This window comes from Dama dama, chromosome 9 (assembly GCF_033118175.1).
Source record: "Dama dama isolate Ldn47 chromosome 9, ASM3311817v1, whole genome shotgun sequence".
NCBI classification, from domain to species: domain Eukaryota; kingdom Metazoa; phylum Chordata; class Mammalia; order Artiodactyla; family Cervidae; genus Dama; species Dama dama.
The window spans coordinates 45,800,135-45,824,511 of NC_083689.1; the positions used below are offsets into that span (position 1 = coordinate 45,800,135).

The following is a 24,377-nucleotide window of genomic DNA, read 5'->3' on the forward strand; positions in this document are numbered from 1 at the left end:
TGCACCATCATCAAGACACAGAGCTTGCTCCCCACAACCCCCAGGCCCCCAGGTCCCTGGAGCCAGACCAGTATGGGGTCCATCGAGTGACTGGCACCTTCTGCCACCCACCTGCCCGATCCACCACAAGGCACCTATGGGGCTTCAAACCAAGTTTAATAAATAAAACAGCAAGGGGGTCAAGGCAGTGTCACTTCACAGTGTGGTCCTTGGTGGGGCAAGGGAAGGTCGAGTCCAGCCCTGTGGATGGCTCGCGCCAAAGCCCCCTGGTGACACGGGGTGGGAGCACTGCCCTGCCCCCAGAGGACCCCACTCCCATTTGTAAACAGAAACATAAATAAAACAAGGCGGCTGGGGAGAAGAAAGCCCAGGACCCCAGCGGTCCTGCTGGGACCTCAACAAAAACACAACCTCCTCGGTCAGGGAAATGGGCTGGAGCCGGGCCCCCGGTGCAGCTCGGACAGGGCCTCAGTGCCAAGAGGTGTGAGTCCCGTGTCCTCAGACCCACACCCGAGGCAGCCAAGGACCCAGGGGGTGGGGGTGGGGTGCGTAAAGTGCAGCTTTTCCTGAAGTGGAGAGCGGGCGGACAGCAGGGCAGGGCCAGCATCGAGGTATATGGCTCTGCGCCCCACGGGGTTTGGCACCGAGTAGCAGCTGCCCCGAGCCTGGGCTGGGGCGGCCCGTGGTCCAGCCGGGAGCAAGAGACGAGTGAGCAGAGTGCTGAGGGTGCCCGGCAGAGGCTGCTGGTGGGGCGGCGTCCGGCCCGTCTCCCCTGTCCCTGGCAGGGCCTCTGCTGCTGGACAGGCTGGCCCTCCATGCCCGGCCGCCTGATGGATCCCAGGCTGGGCGTGGAGCCTGGGTCACGTGGTGTGTGGCATGGGAGGGCCCCGCTCACCCTGGTCCTCAAAGAGTTCTGAGCAGAAGAGATGCCACCCAAGGCCCGCAAAAAAGGGAGGGGTCGGGAAGACTGACAGGCAGGCCTCACAGTGGCCCCAAGTCCAGTCCAGCTACATGCCCGCCTGTGGCCAGGGATCAACAGGTCATCACGTTACAGCTGCAGGGGAGAGCGGGAGAGACGGGAGACATCAGTGCAGCCCCCAAGCACCGGGCCCACCCTACCTCCCAGAGACCCACCCCCACTGCCGACAGCCCCTCCCAAGGCAGCAAGGCCTGGCGCCCGGGGAGGGCTGGCGGCTCGCAGGGCCAGGAGCAGCCTGGCACTGGCCCCGTGTGTACCTTTTTGGATTTTGAACCGTATGAATGTATTACCTAGTCAGAAAGATAAATAAGCCAAATTTAAAGTAGAGAATAAAGCTAAAGAAACCAACAGCCTGCTCGCGGGCCACGCCTCCCTCGGGCCCTGGGGCAGCCCCTCCCACCGGCCTCAGGGTGGCCTGAGATGGGGGCACAGCAGATGGGGGGTCTGGGGGGCCACACTCACTGTGACAGGGGCTCCGAGTGCAGCCCGGGGGCCGGGCATGCCGGGTGGGAGGTCAGGAAGGGGTTCACGTCCCCGATGCCGATGAGTCCAAACTCGGCCACTGACAAGGCCACTTGCGGAGGGCCCACGGCCTCCTCAGGCTCTCCATCAGTGTCCTCGTGGCTGGAGACGAGTGGCAGCTCCTCAGGCAGGGTCAAGTCCACGGCCAGCCTTGGGCTGGCACCAGGCTCTGGAGCAGCCGTGGCAGGCGAGAAGAAGGCCGGCTCAGCCAGGGCTGGGGGCCGCCGAGGCAAGGGCAAAGCTGAGGGCTCGTCCAGTGGCGGGAACAAACGAGGCCCTGGCTCCGAGGATGGGGGTACATCAAGGCCCTCCCCAGGCTCGCCAAGATTTCCGGACATGCCGCTGCCCATGCTCAGGGGCTCTGCAGGGGTAGAACGCAGCTGTGGCCAGGCCCCCAAGGTGCCCACACCCAGCCCCATCAGGTCAAGGGCAACGCAGCCGCAGCCCGCAGGCCCAGAGGTCCTGATCACCTCAGGCTGTAACCTGTGTGGGCTCCAGCCTGCTGGGCCCAGCAAAGCCAAGGACCCTCCTCACAGAACGCTCACACGAATGTGTAAGACACATGAGGACACGAGGGGCCTGACTTGTGGGAAGGACATGACTCTGTTCCTCAGGGTGGGCCAGGACACAGCAGGTTCACAGAGAAAGTGAGGGGAACGCAGACGCCTCACCGGGCACACCAGGGACCCGACCGCACTCTGGAGCCAGGACCACGGAAGCCCTGCAGACCGAGACCAGGGTCCTTGTCCCCTGTGGTCCCTTCACAACCGCACTAACCACCTGGGCCTCGTCCTGCTCCCACACAGCCCTGGGCCTGGATGCCAGAGGGACACAACACCCCGTGGGCTCCCGCCCAGGGCCACAGACCACACGGGGCTCCCCCCACAGGGAAAGCCAGACCCCAAGGGCGCCTCATGTGCGAGATGCCCTATGAGACCACATGAGTGGAAGGACAGGGGCCCCAGACCCCTGCTCTTCTTCTTCAGTGTCCAGTGGCCCAGGTTGGAGACCAGGGAAGAGGGGCCCTGAGGACAGGGCCTGCCCCCTACTCACCCGCGTGCATCCGGGCCAAGCGGTCATGCTCAGGACCCGGGCCGTGGGCAGCGGCAGGCAGGGGCAGGGGTGGCGAGGAGCGGGGGCGGCCAGGGCCGTCGGGGTCACTGCCCTCCAGGTCCTGGTCGGCATCCCTGCGGGGAGAGGGGGTGAGGGCTGGGGCTGCCTCAGGCCCAGTGCCCTCCCAGCACCCGTGGGCACCTGGCACGCACGTGTTTCCTGATGGGCCGTACTTCCGGCGGCCTAGCCGTGTCTGCTGAGAGAAGTAGTCATAGCGCTCGGACTTCTTCCACAGGTAATAGTACTCCACACACTCGCCCACTGACCGCGTGCGCACCTGCGGGGAGTGCCAGTCAGCTCAGCCCGGCCCTACCTCCCCCACTGCCCGGACAGCAGGGAAGAGCAGACCCCAGAGCAGATGCCGCAGATGGTGGCCCAGCTGCTGATGGGAGAACCTACTGCTGCACCCAGAACACGGGACCTGACACCCGTGCTCGGGAGGGCCTGGGACGAGAGGTACAGGACACCCCCCACCCCCAGAAGCAAGACTGACTGGCTTCCTGGAGGCCAGCGTCATGGCTGACTAGAGACTCGTGTGGGAAGAAGACCATGAACCCTAAGCCAGGTGCTCAGGGAGGGGGGCTGGGGGGCAGTGGTTGGGGGAGGTGGGGTGGGGTGGGGGTGGGCCCACACTGCTTCAGGAGCAGAAGCAGCCCCCATGGGAAGACCAGTGGGCCCAGGCATGCTGGGCCTGGTCTTGGGCCCATCCATCCCTGCCCACAACAGCCCACATGGGCCCCACACTACTCCAACCCTGTGGGGGAAGACTCTGAAGCCCCAGCCGTGAGCATCCCACGGAGGGTGGAAGGACCAGGCCTGCCAGCCCTAGGGGAGCAAGACAACTGTCAGGGATGACGGGCTGGAGGAGTCACGTGAAAACAAGAGGGAGAGTCAGGCTCCCAGACAAGCCACGGGCACCCAGCCAGACAGATGTCCGGGGCTGTGTGTGGGCAAGGCCGGGGTTGTGCCATAGGTCAGGGAGCCACAGGCAGGCAGCACTGAGCAGGACATGGGGAGACCAGCAGCGGCAGGTCTGGATGAGAAGGACATGGGCTTGGGGAGGAGGAGGACACAGTTGTGGGGAAGGGCATGTGGACCTGGGACCTGGCAGCCACGCTGGCCACACCCCGTGGGTGCCATGGCAGGAGAACCTCCTCCTTGGGTACAGTGAACATGGAAACCCTTAGTCCCTAGGCAAGGGAGTTGGGAGGGAGTGCAGGTGGGGTCGGAGTTGGGGAATCGGCAGTGAGCACGGATCTGTCCCCAGAGTGGAGCCTTTCCAGGGGAGCAGCGGGGAGGAACCCAGAGCCGCAAGGAGCCTGGGGGGGTTCGTCCTGACCTCCTGCTGCGGGTGGAGCCATGGGCAGCAGGCAGGACTCACCTTGTTGGCCTGGATCAGGTGGAAGTTCTTGCCATGCACGCGGAAGCCATGCTCGAAGTTGCGGCGCTCCTCCTCACTCCAGGCGCACAACCCGTCTGCAGGGGTGGGGGGCAGTCAGCAGCGGAGCAGGAGTTAGGGGGCCCCCAGGTAGACCAGCGCTCACCTCGGATCACCTTCACGTTGAACCACAGCCTCCGCAGGGCCTCCTCCGCATTGAAATTGCACTTCACCAGCTCGTACAGCGCCTGGGGGTTGGGGGGTGGCAGCCACTGAGACCTCTGCCTGCTCACCTCGGGGGGTGGGGGGTGGTCCACATTGCCACAGGGCCGGGGAGATGGATGCGGTGGGGGCGTCCACTCCACCATTTCCTGTCACTAGCGGTTTCCAAATGAATTCGTCACAAGCATAGGACCACGTTGGCTCCCGCCCCTCTGGCCTGGCAGTCCCTCCACCCCATGGGCAGCCCACCTGCTCGCTGTCCTTCACAGCCTCTCCCTCCGGAAGCTGAGACCCAGCCATCTCGTGCCACCTCCGCTTCACCGCCCGGTACAGGAACTCCTCCACTTCCCTCTCGGGAAGGATGTTGGGGTCCCAGAGCAGCTGGTCTTCGTTCTCGTAGACTGTGCAGAAGGGGCAAGGTCACGTGTGGGCACGCAGGTCATCTCCTCTGACCACTTCCCAGGAAGCCCAGCAGGGCAGGCCAACTTTGCCCCTCCAGAGGACAAGGGCCTGACTGGTGGCCTGGGCTGGCCTCCACCTCTGTGCCCCTCAGGGCCGGCTCTGGGCACCAAGGTGGGAGTGTGAAGAGGCCAGTGGGGACCGAGTGGCCAGAAATCAGGGCCAGTTTCCCGGAGGAGGTAGCAACTAACCTGAGGCTGGAAGGGGGACTTCTGACCCTAGCCTTTGAGAAGGCAGCTGCAGAGAGAGCTCAGGGAGGGGAAAGGCGGGATCAAGGGAGCAACACATGGAGCCCAGACTCAAGTACGGGTGAGACCTGGGTGAGAGCCTTGCTCAAACCAGAGCCCCCCAGCCACCACAGCCCTCAAGTCAGCACCACACACCAGCCAGACTCCCCCCTCAGGCTGCAGTCTGCATCCAGCGGGCAGCCCCTAGGTGGGCAAAGCACATAGTGGAGATGAGGCAGAGGGAGACCCCAGTGCCAGCACCTCTCAGTTATCCAGGGAAGAGCCACTGGAACCAAAAACTAAACACACACAAGCCCAACACCCAGCGGAGGGACTGAAGACGGAACCCACTCCAGGCTGGAGTCTCTCCTGTGGGGGACCAGCCACTCCAGAGCTGATGCCCAGGGACCTGCAGCCACTTCTCTCCACCTCCAAAGTCAACCTGAGTCCCAGACTGGACCAGGGGGGTCAGCCAGAGGGGAGAGCGGGCCGCTCCAGAGAACAAGTGACACCTGCCACCATGGCTGTGTGTTGACCTATCACAGCAGGGTGAGAGGAACCATGTGACCACAGGTAAGTCCACAGACAGTGAGACATCAGAGCTGACACGCAGGATTTCAAAATAACCATGATCCATGAGGTAAGATGACAGCAGAAAAGAACAAAACAAATAGAAAGCTGCGAAATTTCAGCAGAGAACTGAAATCCATTCAAAAGAATCACACAAGCATCCGAGGACTGGAAAACACAGTGTGTGAGTTATGAACCATCAGGTAGCTTCAACAGCAGCAAATGACATGATCAGTGACATCACAAAGAATTTTGTTCAAATATATCAAACTGAAGCTTTAAGAGAACACAGTTTGAGAAGCGAGGGGGGATGGACAAGCACCTGAGACGTGTGTGACTGAGTCACAGAGAACAAGGACAAGGCCTTGGGCCAGCTCTAGAGAGAGGAGGGCGGGAAGTCCACTGGCAACTCTGACCCACAGAGCTAGGAGCTCAGGGCACGCCACAGTCTGAACCCTGAGCAACAGAGGAGAAGGCAGAAGGGAAGTAAACAATCTCAATGGAAACAGACACAAAAAGACAATGGACTAAAGTTGTTCAAGTGTTGAAAGGATAAAGCCTGAAAACCTAGACTTCTGCACCCATGAAAATAGTCTTCAAAAATGAAAGTGAAGGAAGCTGTGGTACATATACACCATGGAATATTACTCAGCCATTAAAAAGAATTCATTTGAATCAGTCCTAATGAGATGGATGAAACTGGAGACCCTTATACAGAGTGAAGTAAGCCAGAAAGATAAAGAACATTACAGCATACCAACACATATATATGGAATTTAGAAAGATGGTAACGATAACCCTATACACAAAACAGAAAAAGAGACACAGAAATACAGAACAGACTTTTGAACTCTGTGGGAGAAGGTGAGGGTGGGATATTTCAAAAGAACAGCATGTATACTATCTATGGTGAAACAGATCACCAGCCCAGGTGGGATGCATGAGACAAGTGCTCGGGCCTGGTGCACTGGGAAGACCCAGAGGAATCGGGTGGAGAGGGAGGTGGGAGGGGGGATCGGGATGGGGAATACGTGTAAATCTATGGCTGATTCATATCAATGTATGACAAAACCCACTGAAATGTTGTGAAGTAATTAGCCTCCAACTAATAAAAAAAAAATAAAAAATAAAAATGAAAGTGAAATTAATACTTTTCAGAATTCATCCACAGCAGAACGGCACAAGGAGCACTGAAGAGAAAGTTCTCCATCTCCTGGCCATGGAGGCTGGAGGGATGGATTGCAGCCTGAGGGCACCATGGGCAGAGACACTCACAGCTGCAACCTGCTAGTGCAAGCTAGGCTGGGGAAGAGGTGGGACGAGTCACACTGTCTGAGGCCCCTGAAGTGAAGGGGAACGGGGGCGCATGCATGCAGAGCAAACCAGGGTAACCACTGGGAAAGTGACGCAGACATTAAGACCAGAGTCCAAAGAGGACAAAACAACAGAATAAATTACCTGATGAATCAAAGACAGGACAAAATAAAGGAACAAAGAATACACGGAAGAGGCAGAAAACACAGCACGACGGCAGACGTGACCCCCGACTTGCAGGGGTTGCAGGATGTAAGGACTGGACTCAAAATGCAAACTGACAAAAACCAGATCCCAATATACTCCGTTTACAAAACCACACTTTGTGAATAAGGAGGCAGAAAGGAATGTACTGTGCGAATACCAGACAGACAGACAGACATCACAGGAACATTCACAACACGGGCCACAGAGCCCACCCCCTGACCTCAAAGGACAGAGAACAGCGCACAGCCTTGGGCCTCAGAGAACTCCAACTCAACAGGAGCCACAGAAGGGGGGCCAGAGAAGCCTCAGCGCCCATGCTTCTCAACAACCAGGGTCAGAGAAGGTACCACAAGGGAAACTAGAGCACAGGACGAAGCTGAAGAGAAGGAAGGAGGTAAAGATGGAAATAAAAGTCAACTACACAGAAATCAAATGACAGAGACACATCAACAAAACAAGAATTAGCTGTCCCTTGTGAAGGGCAATAAAATTAATATAAACTCCCGAAAGTCTGATCGAGAGAATACAAAACAAAAACTGCAAACTACCAGTATCAGAACCCAAAAAAGAGACATTATTATAGGTCCTACACACGTTAAGAAAAGAATAAGAGAATATTATGGACTTTCTGCCAAAAAGTGAACAACTTAGGTGAAAGTGGTAAACTTCTCAGAAATACAACTTATCACAACAGGAACAGAAATGCTAAACAGACTGATGTTTAGTAAATAAACTGAATTAATCATTCATACTCTTCCATACACAAAATCTCCAATTAAAATAAATTTATATTAAAAAAATAAAATATACAGCAAAAAAAATCAATCTGAACCCTGAGCCCACAGAGCATCACCACAGAATCCTTCCAACATCTAAAGCAGCAGCAGTAACTGTCTTACACAGATTCCTCCAGGCACTAGAAAAAGGCACTTCTCAACCATTTCCTGAGGAAGCGTGACCCTGAAACCAGAGCCCCACGAGGACAAAATAAACAAAAATGACAAGCCAGTGTCTCCACGGACACACGTGCAAAACCCTGTATAAGGAAGGGGCTGACAACACGCACCAGGCCTTCTCAGGGGCAGCAGTGCTCGGCGGTAGCCAGCGCAGTGTGGGGAGCACAGACCAAGGCTCCAGGGAGGACAGGTCAGGGTCCCCCAGTTGTCAGGGTCTGGCACGCCTCTGGTCAAAGCATGGGCTCAGCTCACGCACACAGCTCAAGCTGTTCACATGAGCTTCTGTTTAAAGACACCTCATTTCATACATGTCATGGGCTCAGTAATACTGAGTTCACAGCAAGAGCTCATGCCCAGACAAAGCTCACCTCACACGCGTTTTCTCTGACAGGCACACCTCAGCCCTCATGTGCTCAAGATCCCAGAGGGCCCCCAGCACCACACCTGGGGCCACTTTAAACCACAAAACACGAAAACCACAGGCTTTAGTGGACGCGAGTGAGGCTTGTGTTGACAGCTGAGAGCTGAACAGAGAAGGAAGCTTCCCTGGGTCAACCTTCCCGGGAACACGTACTCCGGACAACTCAATGTTTCTACCCTCTGCACACATGCATACCCAAAAATGACCCTGAACAGGTGTTCATTCTGGGTTCACACGTTAATTTTAGCCACAGGGTAAATGCACAAATACAGAATCCGCAAATAAAAAGGATCAACTGTACACACCTGTATCATTATCGTAAAAGACAGTATTTCGTGACTTGGTATGGTTTACTCCAGAATCCAAGGCTGGGTTAATGTCTGAAAATCTACCAATTCAGTACATCGAAAGAACAAAACAAAAAATGACCACAGATGTAGAGGCAGAAAAACTTATCTGACAAAATTCACAGCAAAAATTGTCTGCTACTAAAATCAGAAAGAAACCTTCTCATCTAATATATGTAATTCTATGGTTACACCAAGTGGGGAATGAACACCTCCCCGAGTCTGGGAACAAGACACAGATGTCCTCAGTCACCACTTCTTTTTACTTCTGGAGTCAGTGAAATGACGCAAGAAAAAGAAATAAAACATACAAAGATCACAAAGAAAGAAATAAGGTTATCATACACAAATGATATGATTGGTTACATTTAAAAATGCAAAAGAATCTACAAGGCATTAAAATTAGTAAGAGAATTTAGTCAAGACACTGTGTACAAGTTTGAACTAAAAGAATCCAAACTGCATTTCTGCTAGCAAGAATCACAAGACCCTTAAAACTCTGAAACTAATGAAATTAAAGACCTAAACAGAGAGGTCAGCCACACTCAGAAACTAGAAGTGTCAGTATTGTTAACGTGTTGCTCCTCCCCAAATTAACTTTAAGAGCCAATGCAACCCTAATCAATCCCAGCAGGCACTTCTGGGTCAAAGGACAAGCTAATCTGAAAACTTCTGTGCATGCACAAACAAAAGTTACAAAGTTGGAGGTTTCAGAGCATCTCAGACTTACTTAAGAGCTGCAACAATTAAGACAGAGTGGTCAGGATCCTGGGTCAGACAAGAGAAAACAAGAGAAACCCCCAAAGCAGAGGGACCTTGCCGACATTGATCTCTGATAGAGGCACCCCTGTAATTCAATGGGGGAACGACGGACATGTCCATGTGGAGGACTTGCGGGGGGGGGGGCGGGGGCAGTCAACCCTGACCCACACCTCCAACCCACACATTAAAATTAAATTAGATCATAGACGCCAACATAGAAGGGGGTCTGCAGACACCTTAGCACACAAGCGAATTGTGGCTAAAATAAAGACAAGCTAGACTTCACCGAAATCAGACCCCACTGATGGGAGAACACACCTGCAGTGCACACAGCCAGCCACAGACACACCCAGGACACTGCAAGGCAGGAGAGGAAGGCACTCCATTCAAAGGGGAAAGGCCTGGGCAGGCATCTGCAGGAGACATCGACTGGGAGGAAAAGGCACTTAAAACCACTCCACACCCACCAACAAGACAGACCACCCAGGGCTGAGGAGAACGCGGAGCAACTGGAACTCCCGCACAGCTGGATGATGCCCCAGGAATGAGCATGAGTGTCCACCAAGACGGCCACACCACAAACCACCAAAACAGCAACCAGCTAGAGGAGGAGTCAACACAGGCGTGCACACAGGGGACCTGATGCCGCAGCACCCACAGCGCACACACAGTGTGGGGGGTCCCTGCAGGGAGAGGCCAGCTCCCAGCCCAGAGACCAAGGGCAGACCTGCGGGAGAGCACAGACTCAGCTCGCGGCTTCCTCTGGGGAGATCCCGTGCGCCAGCACATCCTGGCACGTGGCTCAGCCGCGGCCTCCTGTTTCCCATCCTTCGCCCGAACTGCCTATGAGGAGCAAGCACATCCCACCAGCCCACATCCAAATTGGGGCCCTGGGAGGCATTCCCCTCTTCACCAAGGGTTCCCGGCTCCCTCGTCTATCCCATCCCCCAATCCCAGCTGCCGAATCGTCTCAGAAAAGCCTCTGAGCTCAGAGTGCTGGCCGAGGGTATGCAGGAGCCTTGGGGCAAAGAAAAACAGATCCTAGTTGACAGGCACCTGCCTTCACGTCCTGACCTCAACACCTGCACACAGAAGGGATGCCTTCTTCCTCAAAGAACGGAGGCCCAGCTCTAAATTCCAGTGAGATCGACACACAGACACACATCAAGTCAGATGGCGAGTGCCCTCAGGAACAGGGCAGAGCAGAAAAACACTGCTCAGGAAAAGCCCCGGATGAGATGAGGGACTGACCTGTGGGCGACATGCAGAGAGCCCGCACACCCAGGAGAACAAGCACAGCAGCCCTGGGCTGGGGCTCAGGGTAACTTCAGGGCCCACAGCCAGCCAGCAGGGAGGGACAGCTACCTCCCAGAGCGCCCTGCAGGTCAGCTGCCCTAGGTGGCACCTGAGCTGGGCTGGGACTCTCAGGCTCACTCAGAGGACCTGGGAACCGGCTCTGGCTGGACACCAAAATCTTTCCTGGAGGACTGGGTGGCATTTCTCCTGCTCCCTGCCCCCCAGCTCCCAGGCCCACTTACTCTTCTCACCATGCCGGTTCGAGTGCAAGTTGCTGAGGTCAGCTTGGAACTGAGGCCCAACCATGATTTCCTGCAAAGGCAAAGGCCCAGGAGGGTCAGGGCAGACAACGGTGCTGATGGGGGCTGCAGGCCGCTGCCCAGAGCCAGGACTGGCTGAGTCTTCCTGTCTGCTCTGAGGCCAAGCCTAGGAATGTGCAGGTATGCGAGCAACGGTGTGTCTGGCATAGCCAGACCTGTGGTGGGGTGGAGGGAGTGGGGGAGCCCCCGGACAGGACCAGGGCCACAGCACTCATGCTTGAGTCCAATCCAGCGTCAGAGCTGCTCACCTTCTTACACTTGTTGGCAGGAAGCGGGTCCTCCTCAGCATCTGATGAGCTGGAGGAGCCAGGCTCCTTGTCCGCATCAGCCAGGAAGCAGGCTTCGGAAAAAGAGGAACAGTGAAGCACGTGCCCTCTGCCAACAGACCCTGGCAGCCCCCAGGTCCCCACCCCGCTCTCCAGCCACCTGACCCCCAAGTGTGCCCCTCCTGAGAGGTGGTGGGCCCAGGTCCCAGCCAGGGGATGGGGCGAGATGGCACAGAAGCAGGGTCCACAAGGGCCTCTGCTGCAGTCGTAAACCCAAGGGGGGCGGAAACTCAACATCTCCTGCTGCAGTGCACCGCCGGCCGGGTCACAGCCCAAGATCCCCTGGACTTAACAGACATTCAGTACAAGAACCAACACGCTCCCCCATGGCATAAACCCAGGTCACCAGCCTCTGCACAGGGATGGTGCCCAGAGGGGCTCCAGCAAGAGCAGGCACCCCAGGGGCCCCAAGGTCTGAGCCCCCAGCAGCTCGGGGGCAAAAGCGGGGGTCACCTACATCCACTCTGACTAGGGAAAAGGTCGGAGGCCTCGTGGGAGGTCACAGATGGGGTGAGGTCATCGGCTGAGGACTGTGTTTCTTCCTCTTCTTCCCCTGAAAGCAAATCCTTCGCTATTTGGTCCTTTTAACAAGAAAGTAAAGAACAATTTTGTACTTTATTTTTATGATCTCAAATAACACTAATGATGATAGCATGATGGTGCCAATGTGGATGAGCCTCCCTGTAGGAGCACCCGGGACCCCCGAGGGATTGCTCTCCCCAGTCCCCGGGGGCTGCCAGCCAGGGAGGGGATGTGCCTCTGCCTGAGACCTAGGACAGTCAGAACCCCTCCCCTCTGACCCCGCCAAGACCTGCTCGGGACCCAGTGTCTCTCCCTCCCAGGGCCGTCCCCTTTGCCACACAGATCCTGGGTGGGCAGCCCACACTTCCTGACCACACCCCTACCTGTCCAGGGCCCTCTTGCCCAGCCCCGAAGCCTCCCCTCACCTTGTCTAGGGTCATGTCGGGCAGGTGGGCTGCAGCATCACTGCCCTCACTCTCATGCTCCGAGATGGGGTCCGAGGTCTCATAGCCATACAAGGCCAGCAGCTCGTCAAGGGGCATGTCGCTGCTCTGTGGGGGCAGGGCTATGTCAGGGGCACTGCGCTGGGGGCTCTGGCCCCCTGCCCTTGAGCCCATCAGCCCCACGACCAGTCCCAGTGGTTCACACTAACCAGACCCCAAGTCCAGCCCTCGTCTACTGACTCCTTTCAGCTCCCCAGAGGGCATCCCAGTCTTGGACCAAGGGAGCAGCTCCTTCAAGAAAAACCACTGACTGCTTGTCACCAGAGTAAACCTTGGCATAAATGCTTTTGAGCAGAATATCCCAATTTTGGAAAACTTGGATCTGACAGCATGAAAAGTAATAAACCCCAATGCCCACTGCAAGGCTGGAAAGGCAATATAAAAGGCAGGTGTATCCGCTTTTGCTTTGGATGTTATTACACGTTCTTTCTTTTCCTTAATCAGCGAATAAAAATTGTATCTCAAGAAAAAGATGTTTTTGGCTACACCATGTGCCTTACAAATCTCACTTCCCCAATCAGGGACTGAACCCTGTGTTCCAGTGAGAACACGGAGTCCTGACTGCCCAGCCCTCCAGTGAGAACACAGAGTCCTGACCACCTGACCACCAGGGAGCTCCCCTGAAGGAAAATAGATAAGGTATTCAGCTAAAGAATAGCTGACTTTTTTTTCGGTTACTTTTGAGAAGTTTTGAATTCAAGTTGAACTCTTTAAGACTGTTTTCTCCTTTTTGAACAGAAGACATGTTTTGGTTTTAAGACCAAATCAGTACTAAGTGACACACCAAGCTAAATAAATGTCCAGTGACTACTCTTTTGGTCCCAGTACTTGAAAGACATTTGGTAAGGTCAGTGTTGACATTTAACAAACTGACGTCTGTGTGCCCCACCTCCAAGCTAACATGATGAAGCCCCACTGTGACTGGAGAAGTCCACGCATCTCAACTAGAGAGTAGCCCCCGCTTGTTGCAACTAGAGAAAGCCCGTGCACAACCACAAAGACCCAACACAGCCAAAAATTAATTAATTAATTAATTAAGGCTACAGGACAGGGCCCTGACCCAGGAGGCCAGTGTTCTCACAAGAAGAGACCAGAGAGCTTGCTGTCACCCTGACTGTGAGGGTCGCCGTCTCAGAGGCTGCACAGGAAGCCGCACCTGCAGCTGAGCATCTCCCTGCAGACATGCCAGGCCAGGCCAGCCTTGGTCTGGGGCTTCCAGGCCCCAAACAGCACAAAAATAAACCTGCTGCTTATAACATCCCATTCTGTGGGACTGGCACACATGTGCTCTCTAGATTTTACACGGCGGACTCTGTGCACATGCACAGGACTTACACATCGTGGCACCAGCACCCAGCCAGCATCTCATCCACACAGAAGGTGACGAGATCACACATGGGTCAGGACCACTCTGGGGTCAGGGCCACCCTGGGGTCAGAACCACTCCAAGGTCAAGACCAGTGGACCCTAACACAAGGACAGAGCTCATCGGATGCGGCTACGGGGTCCAGTCCATGAGGCTGCCACCTCCTGCACTCTGCTGCAGCATCAGAGAGCATCCACAACTATGTCAACAGACTGGTAAATAATCCTGCCTTTTCCATGAACAGATCTGTAGGAGGCAAAGAGACAGACCACAACAGACTGACATCTGCCTTAAGTCAGCATTTCACAGAGATTTACAGAAATGTAAAACTATTTCACTCTTTTCCCTTATATTTTTTTTGTTTGGAAAACAGTTATATTTTCACAAAAATGTGTTTTTTTCTACTTACAATGGGTTTGCTGCATCACCTACATAAACAAAGCTCCTTGAGATCACCAATAATTGTTAAGAACACAAAAGGGGGGTCTGGAGTCAAAAAGCTGGAGAACACTGGCTCACTCTCCAGGCCAGCTGGTCTGGAGCCCAGCGCGCCACAAAGGCAGGACCGGCTGGTGCGGCCGCGCCTCTGCTGACAGAGCCAGGTGGGCTCAGAGACCGAGTGGACACATGGAGCAGCTGCGAGGCTGCTGATGCCCTGCCCACACTGCTGGGTACCTGGGAGACGAAGTCCTTCTCCAGCTCCTCCTCCGGCTTCTCTGGGCCCCGCGCTGCACCCTCGTGCTCCTCCCGGACGCCGTAGTTCTGTGACAGGATCTCCGCCAGGTGGAACTGATGGTCTGCAGAGCCCATGGACACCACTGTGGGGGACAGCAGCCTGGTGAGCTCTGCACCCATCCCAAACCTCGCGCTACAGCTGAGACCATGGGGCAGAGGAAGCCTGGGGGCCCTGGGGCTGTGTGGTGTATGCACATATGTGTATGTCCACACAGCCACCCAACAAATGCCCCACCCTCCTCTGGTCCCAGCCCAGTAGCTGGCGGACATGACCAGATCTGGAGCCTTCCCCAAAGACCCAGGATGTGCTCACTGCTATATCTCCATGCTGCTCCTCAGTACAGTGACTTGTAAAGAAACAAGAAAGGACACAGCCAGGTCTCACTCAACCCCAGCAGGAAATAGTGAAGGTCTGCATGTGGGTCCCAAGAGCAACAGGAGGGGCTGGAGCCTCCAGAAGCCGGACAGGAGGAGCTGGTGGCCCGTTTGGGGAGGCACAGGGCCCCCAGACAGTGGCCACCCAGCACCCTCCCTCCTGCAGCCCCCGCCCCCAACTTGGGGGTGGACCTGGCCAAGAGGGAGGTCCTGACCACCAGCTGGCTTGCCCTCGCCCCCACTGAGGCCCTGGCGACCCAGAGAGGGGTGACAGGTAAGATACCTGCTGTGGTCTGCAAGCTGGGCTCCCCGGGGCACAGACTGTGAGGCAGGCAGGAGGCCGCACCAGGGCTCTGCCTCTCCAGTGAGGAGGCCTGTGGAGGAGAGGAGCAGGGTTATGGCCCGCAGGCAGCCACATGGCCTGGCCATGGTTAGAGCTGGCCCCCAGGGTACATCAGGGCCACAGGAGCGACCTCCACTGGCTGGGGGCGGGGGCACAGTGGGCCAGACTTTCAGTCACAGTTGGAGTCCAACTGCCCAGGCAAAGATGCTCAGGGCCACAGGGCTGCCACCAGCGAGTTCGGATCCTCCTCCAGGTGGGAATAGCACCTGTGGGCACCATGAGGAGCCTGGATCAGCCAGCCACCAGCAGCTGATCATGGCCAGGACACAGTGTCAGGTGAGCCAGGCTCACACACAGCCCAGCCAACACCTGCAGCCAGGTGCTGACACCACAGCCACACAAAAGGACCCAGCCTCCAAAACGTCATGTTCAAAATGCAAGAGCCACCATGGAGAAATACAGAAATTCCTCCAAACATAAACAGTTACCAAATGACCCAGCAATTAACTCTACTCCTAGGTACACACCCAAAGAACCAAAAACCTATGTCCATACTAGAAGGTGTACACGTGCTCACAGAAGCGTGACTCACAACAGCCCAAAGGTGTAAACACCCTAATGCCCATCAACAGGTGAAAGAATAAAGACACAGTCCACCCTCAGGATGAAATATTACTCGGACGTGAAAAGGAGAGAAACCCTGACACTTGCTGCCACATGGACAGATCCTGAGAACAAGATGCTCAGGGAGAAAAGGACACACAGGAAGACACACAGGGTGTGATTCCACTGATGGCAAACGTCCAGAACAGGCTGATCCACAGACACAGAGTGGGTTCCTGGTGGTCAGGGGCTGGGGAGGGGGTAACTGTTGACGGGGGTGAGCTTCTATTGGGATGATGGAATGTTCCAGGTAAGGGTGAAGGTTTCAAAGCTTTGTGAACATACTAAAAACCACCAAATTCAACACTTTAGGTGGAGATATTATGAAGGACATAAATTATACCTCAAATTTTTAGAACTACATAAAAAAAAAACAGTACAACAGCTACCATTATCACGATGTTCAAAAGTTTAGTAAGAACAAGAAAACTAGACCAATAACTTTTATAAACAGAACCACAGTATTCCCCAACAAAACACGAGCAAATTGAATTCAGCGACATGCAGAGAAAACCACACGGAGACAAGGAGTGGCTCAGCACAGGGACGCAACACACAGGTGACACCCAGCGCGACAGCCGACCACAGCACAGACCAGATGCACACCCACGGCGTCCTCTCAGCAGACGCACAGACACAGCACCTGCCCGAGCCCAACACCTCTCAGGATGGAAACACTGACTACATGAGGCCTGCAGGCGAACTTCCACCCAACCCCAGCCACTGCTGCCTCCGGGAGACCAGGGCACTGTCTACACAATGCCGTCCTGGAGGTTCCAGTAGGCAGGAAAGTAAAATGAAGGGAATCAAGTTGGAAAAACACGTCATGACCTGGGACACAGAAGATACTAAAGATACTGAAAAAACTAGAACCAGTAAGTGAGTTCAGCAAGGCTGCAGGACACAAGACAAGCCACAGAAACTTTACTCCTATGCAGTACCAACAAACAATCTAAAAAGAAAACAAGGAACACAGTTCCATTTACAACAGCATCAGAAAGAACAAAATACTTAGGGATAAAAGAAGCAAAAGAAGTTCAAAACTAATACTCTGAAAAGTGCCAAGAATGTTGAAAGAAACTAAATATCTACATAAAATGGAAAAAGACTATATTCCTAGCTCAAGACTTACAACTGCCAAGATGTCAATGTTCCTCAACTCATCTAGAGGTTCAATGACAGGCCCATCAGAAACCCAACTGGCTTCCACACAGAAACTGTCCCAAAAATCACAAGAAAACTCAGGGACGCTGAACAGCCAGAACAATCTTGAGGGCAAAGAACGTTTCCCAACCTCAAAAGTACTGCAAAGCTACAGTAATCAAAACAGTGTGGTGTTGACATAAGGCGAGATAGTCAGATCAAACTAACAAAACTGAGGATTCAGAAGTAAATCTCTGAATTTACAGGCAAACAAATTTTTTAAAGGGTGACAGAAAAATTCAACATGTATTAAAACAGTCTTTTCAACAAATTGTGCTGGAATGCCTGGCTATCCACACACAGAATAATAAAGTTCAACTCCTCTCCCACACCACACAAAAATTCACTCAAAATAGATCAAAGACCTCGAATATAAGAGCTAACACTATCAAACTCTTAGAAGAAACCAAGGCAATGAGTCTTTCTCACCAGGCAACGGTTTCTTAGGTGAGACACAAAAAAACATAAACAACAAAAGAAAGAACAATAAACTGCATCTCATCAAAATTAAAACTCTCTGTCCTTCAAAGGGCAGCATCATGAAAGTACAAAGGTAACCCAAAGACCAGTAAAAGGTATGTGCAGATCACGCAGCTCTAAAACTGGACTTGTATCTAGAATACGTAAAGAATTCTTACAGATCATCAAGAAAAAGGAAACCAGATTTTTAAACAGGCAAAGCCTCCAAAGAGCTACACACACAGCCAATCAGTACATGGAAACAAGGCTCGATGTCAGGAGGGCAAGTGAGCACACTGATATCAGGAGGATATGCGACACCAAGTGTGGGGACGTGGACCCGTGGGAGGGGACCTACAGTGGACGGTACAAGGAGCACACCTGGGGGTCAGGGGTACCCCCAACACACCACCCTGGCACAGTGTCAAGCATGGAAGCCAGTGAGAAAGTAGACCAACCACCTGTGTGCAGGGGCGGAGTACACACAGCCTACTGACCAGCCCTTCACCCCTCTACCCATGAGGCACCGCCTCCAAGGGTCAAGGCTTTCCCTCTGCACTGACCACCCTGCTGTTCACACCCTCCAGGGGACTCCTCACAGGGTTCTCCCACGTGACACACACCACCTGCCTAACAAGCTGCTTGTTTCTCTCTTGTGAACCTGCCCTTGTCAGCCTGAACCATGGGGCCCCAGACAGGACCCAGACAGGCAGAGGGAAAAGTCAAGCCTCTCCTCCCTGACAACACCCAAGAGAAGCAGAAATCTTCATCCACACTGAGAACTGTTTATGAGTGTTCTCAGCAGTCTGACTCACAATAGTCAAAGGAGGAACGAACCCAAAGAGACACTGGGTGGAATACCACTCAGCCCCGAAAAGGAGAGAACTCATTACTACATGGATGGACCCTGAGAACACGAAACTCAGTGAGAGAAGCAGACACAGAAAGACACACAGGGTGTGATTCCACTGATGGGAAACGTCCAGACAGGCCAATCCACAGACATAGGGAGTGGGTTCCTGGTTGTCAGGGGCTGGGGGAGAGGACAAAGATGGCTAAGGAGGACACAGTTTCTTCTGGGCTGGTGAAAATATTCTAAAATTGACTGGTGAGGCCTATACAACTCTGAATATACAAAGAACCACTGAATTGGACACATTAAAATGAAAGAACTGTAAAGTAAATGAATTACATATACCTCAGTAAAGCTGTTTACAAAAAAAAAGATTAGAATAGTTAATAAACTAAACTTTAAAATTTTAGAAAAAAATAAGTATTTATTAAGTATTTAGTAAGAATTTCCATACTGATTTCCTCACTGAGTCAAGAGGTTGCATAATCATTTTCTTCATTAGAGAAATACAGGACTTAAAACTCTGAAAGATCAAGTCACTCAGTAAAGCTCACAGAGCATGTAAATGGTACAACTACAAGTGCAAACTCCGCTCTGGAACTCAGAAACGCTTAACAGAACTGTCACTCTTCTTGGGAGCATGAACCAAAGTACACAAATGGTCAGTAAAGCCACAGAGAGCCGGTCGGCAGAGCAAGCCAGGGCCCTGGAAACACCAAGGTAAGAAGTCTGAAGCTTGCCAGGAGACCAGCCCAGTTCTTGGGAAGGAAGTGTAGGGGAGCCCCCAAGAGCTTGGCCGGGAGCACCCCAAGTTCTAAGAGGACGTGTACAGGGGGAATACCCCAAGGGCTCTCTCAGGAGCATACCAAGTTCCATGAGGAAGTATACGGGGCACCCCAAGTGTTCAGTGGGAGCACCCCAAGTTCTAAGAGGGAAGAGGTGCCCAGGGGCACCCCCAAGTGCTCTGCCTGAAGCACCCCAAGTTCTGAGAGGGAGTCCCCACACACAGGCCGCTGTAAGAAGATTAGCCCCTCAACCTGGGGCAGGAGGTAACAACACTGGGAGCGAGGGAGCAGCCTGGACCCGGCCCCGGAGTGGCACCCTCGGCACCCCCAGGAAGGGGCCAGCAGCCTGCAGGCCACAGGCCACCTGCAGGGGCCAGCCCAGAGATGTTCCTTCTGGGTAAGGCCCGAGCATGAGGACAGCAGCAGGCAGTCGGAGAAGGGCTCAGCCCAGCGCCCCCTCCACCTTGGGGGTCTGCCCTGGGATGCCGGCAGGGGAGCCCGGACAGCAGCAGGGGGAACAGTGGCCAGAGAACAGTGGGAAGGCCGGGTCTGCTCAGCCTCCCCACAGGCCTCAGATCCCAAAACTCACCTCAGGCAGCTCTGAGAGCACCACGGTTGCCCCAACACCGACTTTCAAGCCAGGGCCATGCGCAGCAGTGGGTCCTAGCGTCCAGTCCACCTTACCCTCCCCCCACCCCATTCAGAGCACTCTGGAGCCCAAGGCCCCTGTTTTGCCAAGGTGGGAGAAGGAAACAGATGAGGAGCTGGTTAAGAGCATTCCAAGTTAAAATTTTTTATAAAGAAGAAAAAAGGGGGGAGAATCAGGGTTAGAAAGAAGGAAAGGCAGCATTGTGGGGACTTGGTCCCCAAGGCCACTGTGGGGAGGAAGAATAAGCCCAGGGCGGGGAGCTGCCTTGGCCTGGGGCCCAGATGGGAGGGAGAGGGCTCACTCAGGAGGAAGGAGGGGCCCTGCCCTGTCTTCAGTGGGGGCTCAGACAGAGCAGGGGCTCAAACAGGACGGAGGCACAGCTGGACGGGTCAGAGCAGTGTCTGGGTCCAACTCACCCACAGAGACATCGGGGTCTGTCCTCCACTTTGCGAACCAGGCACCCCACCCACAGGCTCCTCCTCCAAGTATGGGACACCCCGTGCCTTCCTTCCAGAGGGGGGTCCTACACCCCCTTCCTGTGCAATGGCTGGGCCTGGGACTCTGGTGGGAGGGATCCACGTGACCCCCAAGTCTAGGCTGTGAAAGGCAGTGTCATCTCCACCAGCCGCCACGCTGTGAGGAAGCACAAGCCACAAGGGCAGGCCACGCTAGCGCTGCAGGCACACGTGGGCAGCTCAGCCCAGCCACCAACCAGCCACAACCACAGGCGGGACCAGCCAGACCTCCAGGCTGGGATAGGTAGTTAAGAAGCACTGGCCGCTTCGAGAAACTGGCTGCAGAGGTGGCTCATCACACAGCAGCAGTTAACCGGAACCCCGCCCGCCCCCCAGCAGGTGGGTGGTCCCACTGCTGACTGACAGCCCATGCAGCACCTGCTCTGCGCCAGGACGCAGAAGGCCCCAGGGGCACAGCAATCAGCAAACAGGTTCTGCCTGCCAGTCTCGGCAAGTCACCCACCTAGTTGGGGACACTGACCAACAGCAGATGTGCAGGGTGTTGAGGAGAGAAAACAGGGTGGGGGCCCTGCACCAGGGATGAAGGAGGGCCTGTATGGCTGTCTCCACACAAAGGCCAGTAGGGCAGCGGACGCCACCACACAGCGAGGCCCCCATGGGTGCAGATGTCACAGGGAGACAGGAGCCCAGGGGTGGAGAAGGTGCAGGGGATCCTTGTAGAACAAGGCCATTGGGCTGAGGATTACAAGGCAAAGATGCACTTTACCCTAAAGACAACAAAAAACCGTGTCTTAAGCACAAGATACAGACAGTGGACTCAGCTTTTTAAAGATTAAGTTGGGATCCGCAAGCAAAACAGTAAGAAGCACCCCACCTTTTCTCAGGGTGCTGATGGCTACCTTGATGATGAGAAAAATCAGCACTCACTGCTTGGTCAGGAATCACCATTTGTATTGGTTCAAAACAGGAACTGCACAAGGCTCAGCCTCTGTGCAAGCACGGAGCCAAGATCTTGTGGGACCTCAGCTCAGAGACTGGCCCAAGGCGGCGCAGAGTGAAAGGCTCCAGAGATAGGGGCAGCCTCCCAGGCAAAAGCCAGCCATGCCCTCCACCACTGGTATTTGCATACCTGTTGTCCCCCACTGCCAGGCCCTCAGGGCCTCCCACTGAGTTGGTTTTCTTTTTAAGAAACCAGCACCAATTCACCCCAACTGGACACCTGGGAGCCCTGACAGGGCAGAGCCAACAGCCAAACCATGGACCACTCAGGGCAGGTTGACTGGGGAGTCTGTCCCACCCACCTGTTCTGCTGGCCCCTGAGGCAGAAACACCCACGGACAGCCAAGCTCCTGCTGGGCTGTCAGGAGACCTGGCTTCTACCTCCATCCCACAAGTACAGCCACTGCCCAGGAGACTTGTTTCCCCAAATGTCCTCTAAGCAAAGAGAACTACTCTGGAAGAGCCCTTTGGGTTCAGCCACCCGCATATAAGACAGGAATGGGCTAGGGAGGTCTGGGCTTGCACTGGTATGCCCACACCCTCTTTGGCACAAACGCAGGGCCTGTTGTTGACCCTGCGAAAGTCACTGGTGGGACAGAATGGCCAGTTCCACCCTCCAGAAAACCCACCCACGCAGCGCCAAGACACACAGTCCAGCGTGGCTCCCTGACCAGGCCGAGCATCCCAGGACCCGGGGGGTGTCTGCTCCTCTCTGGGCCTGGGCAGCCTCACCCACTGCGTGAGAAATAACTTGCTGAGTCCAGGGACCTGCCTGGAGTCCCCACACTGATCGTCTGCACTAAGAGTCACGTCTGCTGAGTCCCTAGCAGATGCGTTCTTCATTTCATCCTCTCTACAGCCCTAAAAGGTGAAAGAAGGTTCGCACTGCTTTATCCAACATTCCAAAAAGCCCTCAAAGTGAAAGTTTTTCATCCCTGGTTCGACCCGCCACGAAACTACCGGGTGTCTGGGTGTCGACGATCCCAGCTGAGTTTGCTCAAGCATCACAGCCCAGAACCCCAGAGATCCTCAAATCCGAAACACTCTGAACTCCAACATCGGTCCGGCCCCAAGGATTCGGGGTCTTGGGCCCGCTTTGCGAACAGAAAGAGGAGGCTCCGCGAAGCAACTTCAAGCCGCGGGAAAAAGCAGCCCTCCGCGCCGGGCTGGCCCCAGGTGGGAGCTCGAGTCCCGCCCAGGGTCCCGGGATCCGGCGGGAGCGCGACTCCGCGGGACCAGCGCCTGGGGGTGGGGAGTGGGTAGGGTCAGAAGAGCAAGATTCCGCGAGGTCAGCGCCGGAGGGTGGGGGCTGGGTAGGGTGAGGGGGGCTGGGGGCCGGAGGGGGCACGACTCTGCAGGGCGAGAGCCGCGGGATCAGGGGTGGGTAGGGTCAGGGGGCTGAGGGCCGGATGGGGCACGACTCTGCAGGGAGAGCGCCGCGGGGAGGGGCGTCAGCGCCGCTGGTGGGGTCAGTGGGCGGGGGTCCGGTGAGCCAGGGTCCGGTGGGAAAGCGCGCTCAGCGAAGTTAGCAGACGCTGGGCGGGCGCCGGGGGAGGGGGGGGCGGGAAACTGCGGACGCGCGCCCCCTCTCCGCCCCCGCCGCCCCCGCTCCACCCCGCGCCCCCGACCCCCGCGCCGCACATGCGCACTGCCGCCCGCGATGTGGCACCCGGGAAGGGGGGGGGCCGGGGCCGGGGCCGGGGGCGACGGCCGTTGGAGCCCCGCGCCCCTCGGGCTCCAATGGGAGCCGTACTGCGGCCCGGCTCCGAGCCCCGGCCTGGGGCCTCGGCGCCCAGGGCCCCCACGCGGCCCGGCCAGGCGACGTGGGCGCGGGCCGGGGCGGGGGCCGGCTACCCCGGCCCGCTCACTCACCTCCGCCATGGCCGTGTGTGCGCGGGAGGCGGCGGCCGCGCCGGGATCCCCGGATGCGGGGCCGCGCGCTCATTGGCTGAAGCGCCGGGGCGGGCGGGGGGCGCCTGGGCGGGGCCGGGGGCGGGGCCGGGGCGGGGCGCGAGCCGGCGCGTAGTAGGTGCGCGGTCTGGGATGCGCGGGTTTCGGCGGACCTTGGCCTAGGCTTGGAAGGTGGGGGCACCCTGGATGGAAGTGCCGATTCCTGATTAGCAGAGCTTAAGCGCGGGTCCCCAGTCCTCCTTCCAAGCCATGGTGTCCCCCCAAGTGTTACAGCTGAGGACCCCGAGCCCCGGAGAGACTCCCGCCCTTAAAAGGACGGAAGGCTGGGCAGCGTGGTTCTAGAACTTTCCACACGTTTGCACCAGTGACGACGTATCTCACTGGGGGCTTGGAAACTGAGTGCCCAGTGTCAGCAGGGCAGGTGGAGCCCAGCCCGTCCTCTGGCTCTGGACCTGTTGCTGTCTTGAGTTGTGTCTAATCGATGAAATGTGATGGGCCTGTGCTGGCGGCGAAGTGCATGAACAAGAGGGTCCAGACAAGAATTCCCCATACTTGCATCTCAGAGATGTGTTGAGAGCATCAGGGTGGAAGGTGTAGACAGAGAGGGCAGAGCAGAGACTAGGATGGTGGCTAGAGCAGAGGTGGAGTGCTGGGGAATATGGGCAGAGCAGAGAGGTGGCACACAGGTTTCAGGCTCACACAAACCAGGAAGAATGGATGCAGGGGAGACCTAGGACTCAGCCCCGGTCCTTTTTAAGCTGCCTTTGATATCAGTGTCATCCGGATGCTGGATGCTTGATGTAAAAGCGCTAGCCTAGCCCTGGGGGAACCTACCAGCCAGGAGAGAACTGGTCTTAGAAGGCCTGCCCTGCTCTCCTCTGCGTGAGTCACAAGTTGCATGAGTCATGAGCTCCCCACTCACATTGGTGTACATCATACAGATTGAGGGTTCAGGCCCTTGGACGGAGGGTCCTCACATGAGGGATCAGCTTGGTCAATCAGTCACTCAGTGTCCCCTGCAGCCCTCAACTGGGTACTGAGGTCCAGTGAAGTAGGAACGTGAACCAAGACACAGTGACAGTGGGGCCCTGTATAATCACACGTGGCAGCAACAGA

The 24,377-nt window shown here is 55.7% G+C and overlaps 1 protein-coding gene across 2 annotated transcripts; it reads right to left on the reverse strand.

Annotated features, from left to right (window-relative positions):
- Positions 1 to 137: 137 nt before the first annotated feature.
- On the reverse strand, positions 138 to 23,276 carry MIER2 (MIER family member 2). 2 transcript variants are annotated; one of them, XM_061151154.1, is made up of 15 exons: positions 23,223 to 23,276; positions 15,204 to 15,294; positions 14,486 to 14,628; positions 12,367 to 12,492; positions 11,877 to 12,000; positions 11,342 to 11,433; positions 11,016 to 11,085; positions 4,464 to 4,615; positions 4,159 to 4,240; positions 3,996 to 4,090; positions 2,767 to 2,891; positions 2,555 to 2,688; positions 1,442 to 1,862; positions 1,237 to 1,269; positions 138 to 1,054 (listed from the first exon to the last, which is right to left on the reverse strand). In XM_061151154.1, the coding sequence occupies exons 1-14, from the start codon at positions 23,229 to 23,231 to the stop codon at positions 1,266 to 1,268; spliced, it is 1,668 nt and encodes a 555-aa protein (XP_061007137.1). In that variant the 5' UTR covers positions 23,232 to 23,276; the 3' UTR covers positions 138 to 1,054; positions 1,237 to 1,265. The 2 variants fall into 2 exon arrangements, with proteins under 2 accessions (XP_061007137.1, XP_061007136.1); XM_061151153.1 differs by lacking the exon at positions 1,237 to 1,269.
- Positions 23,277 to 24,377: the final 1,101 nt, after the last annotated feature.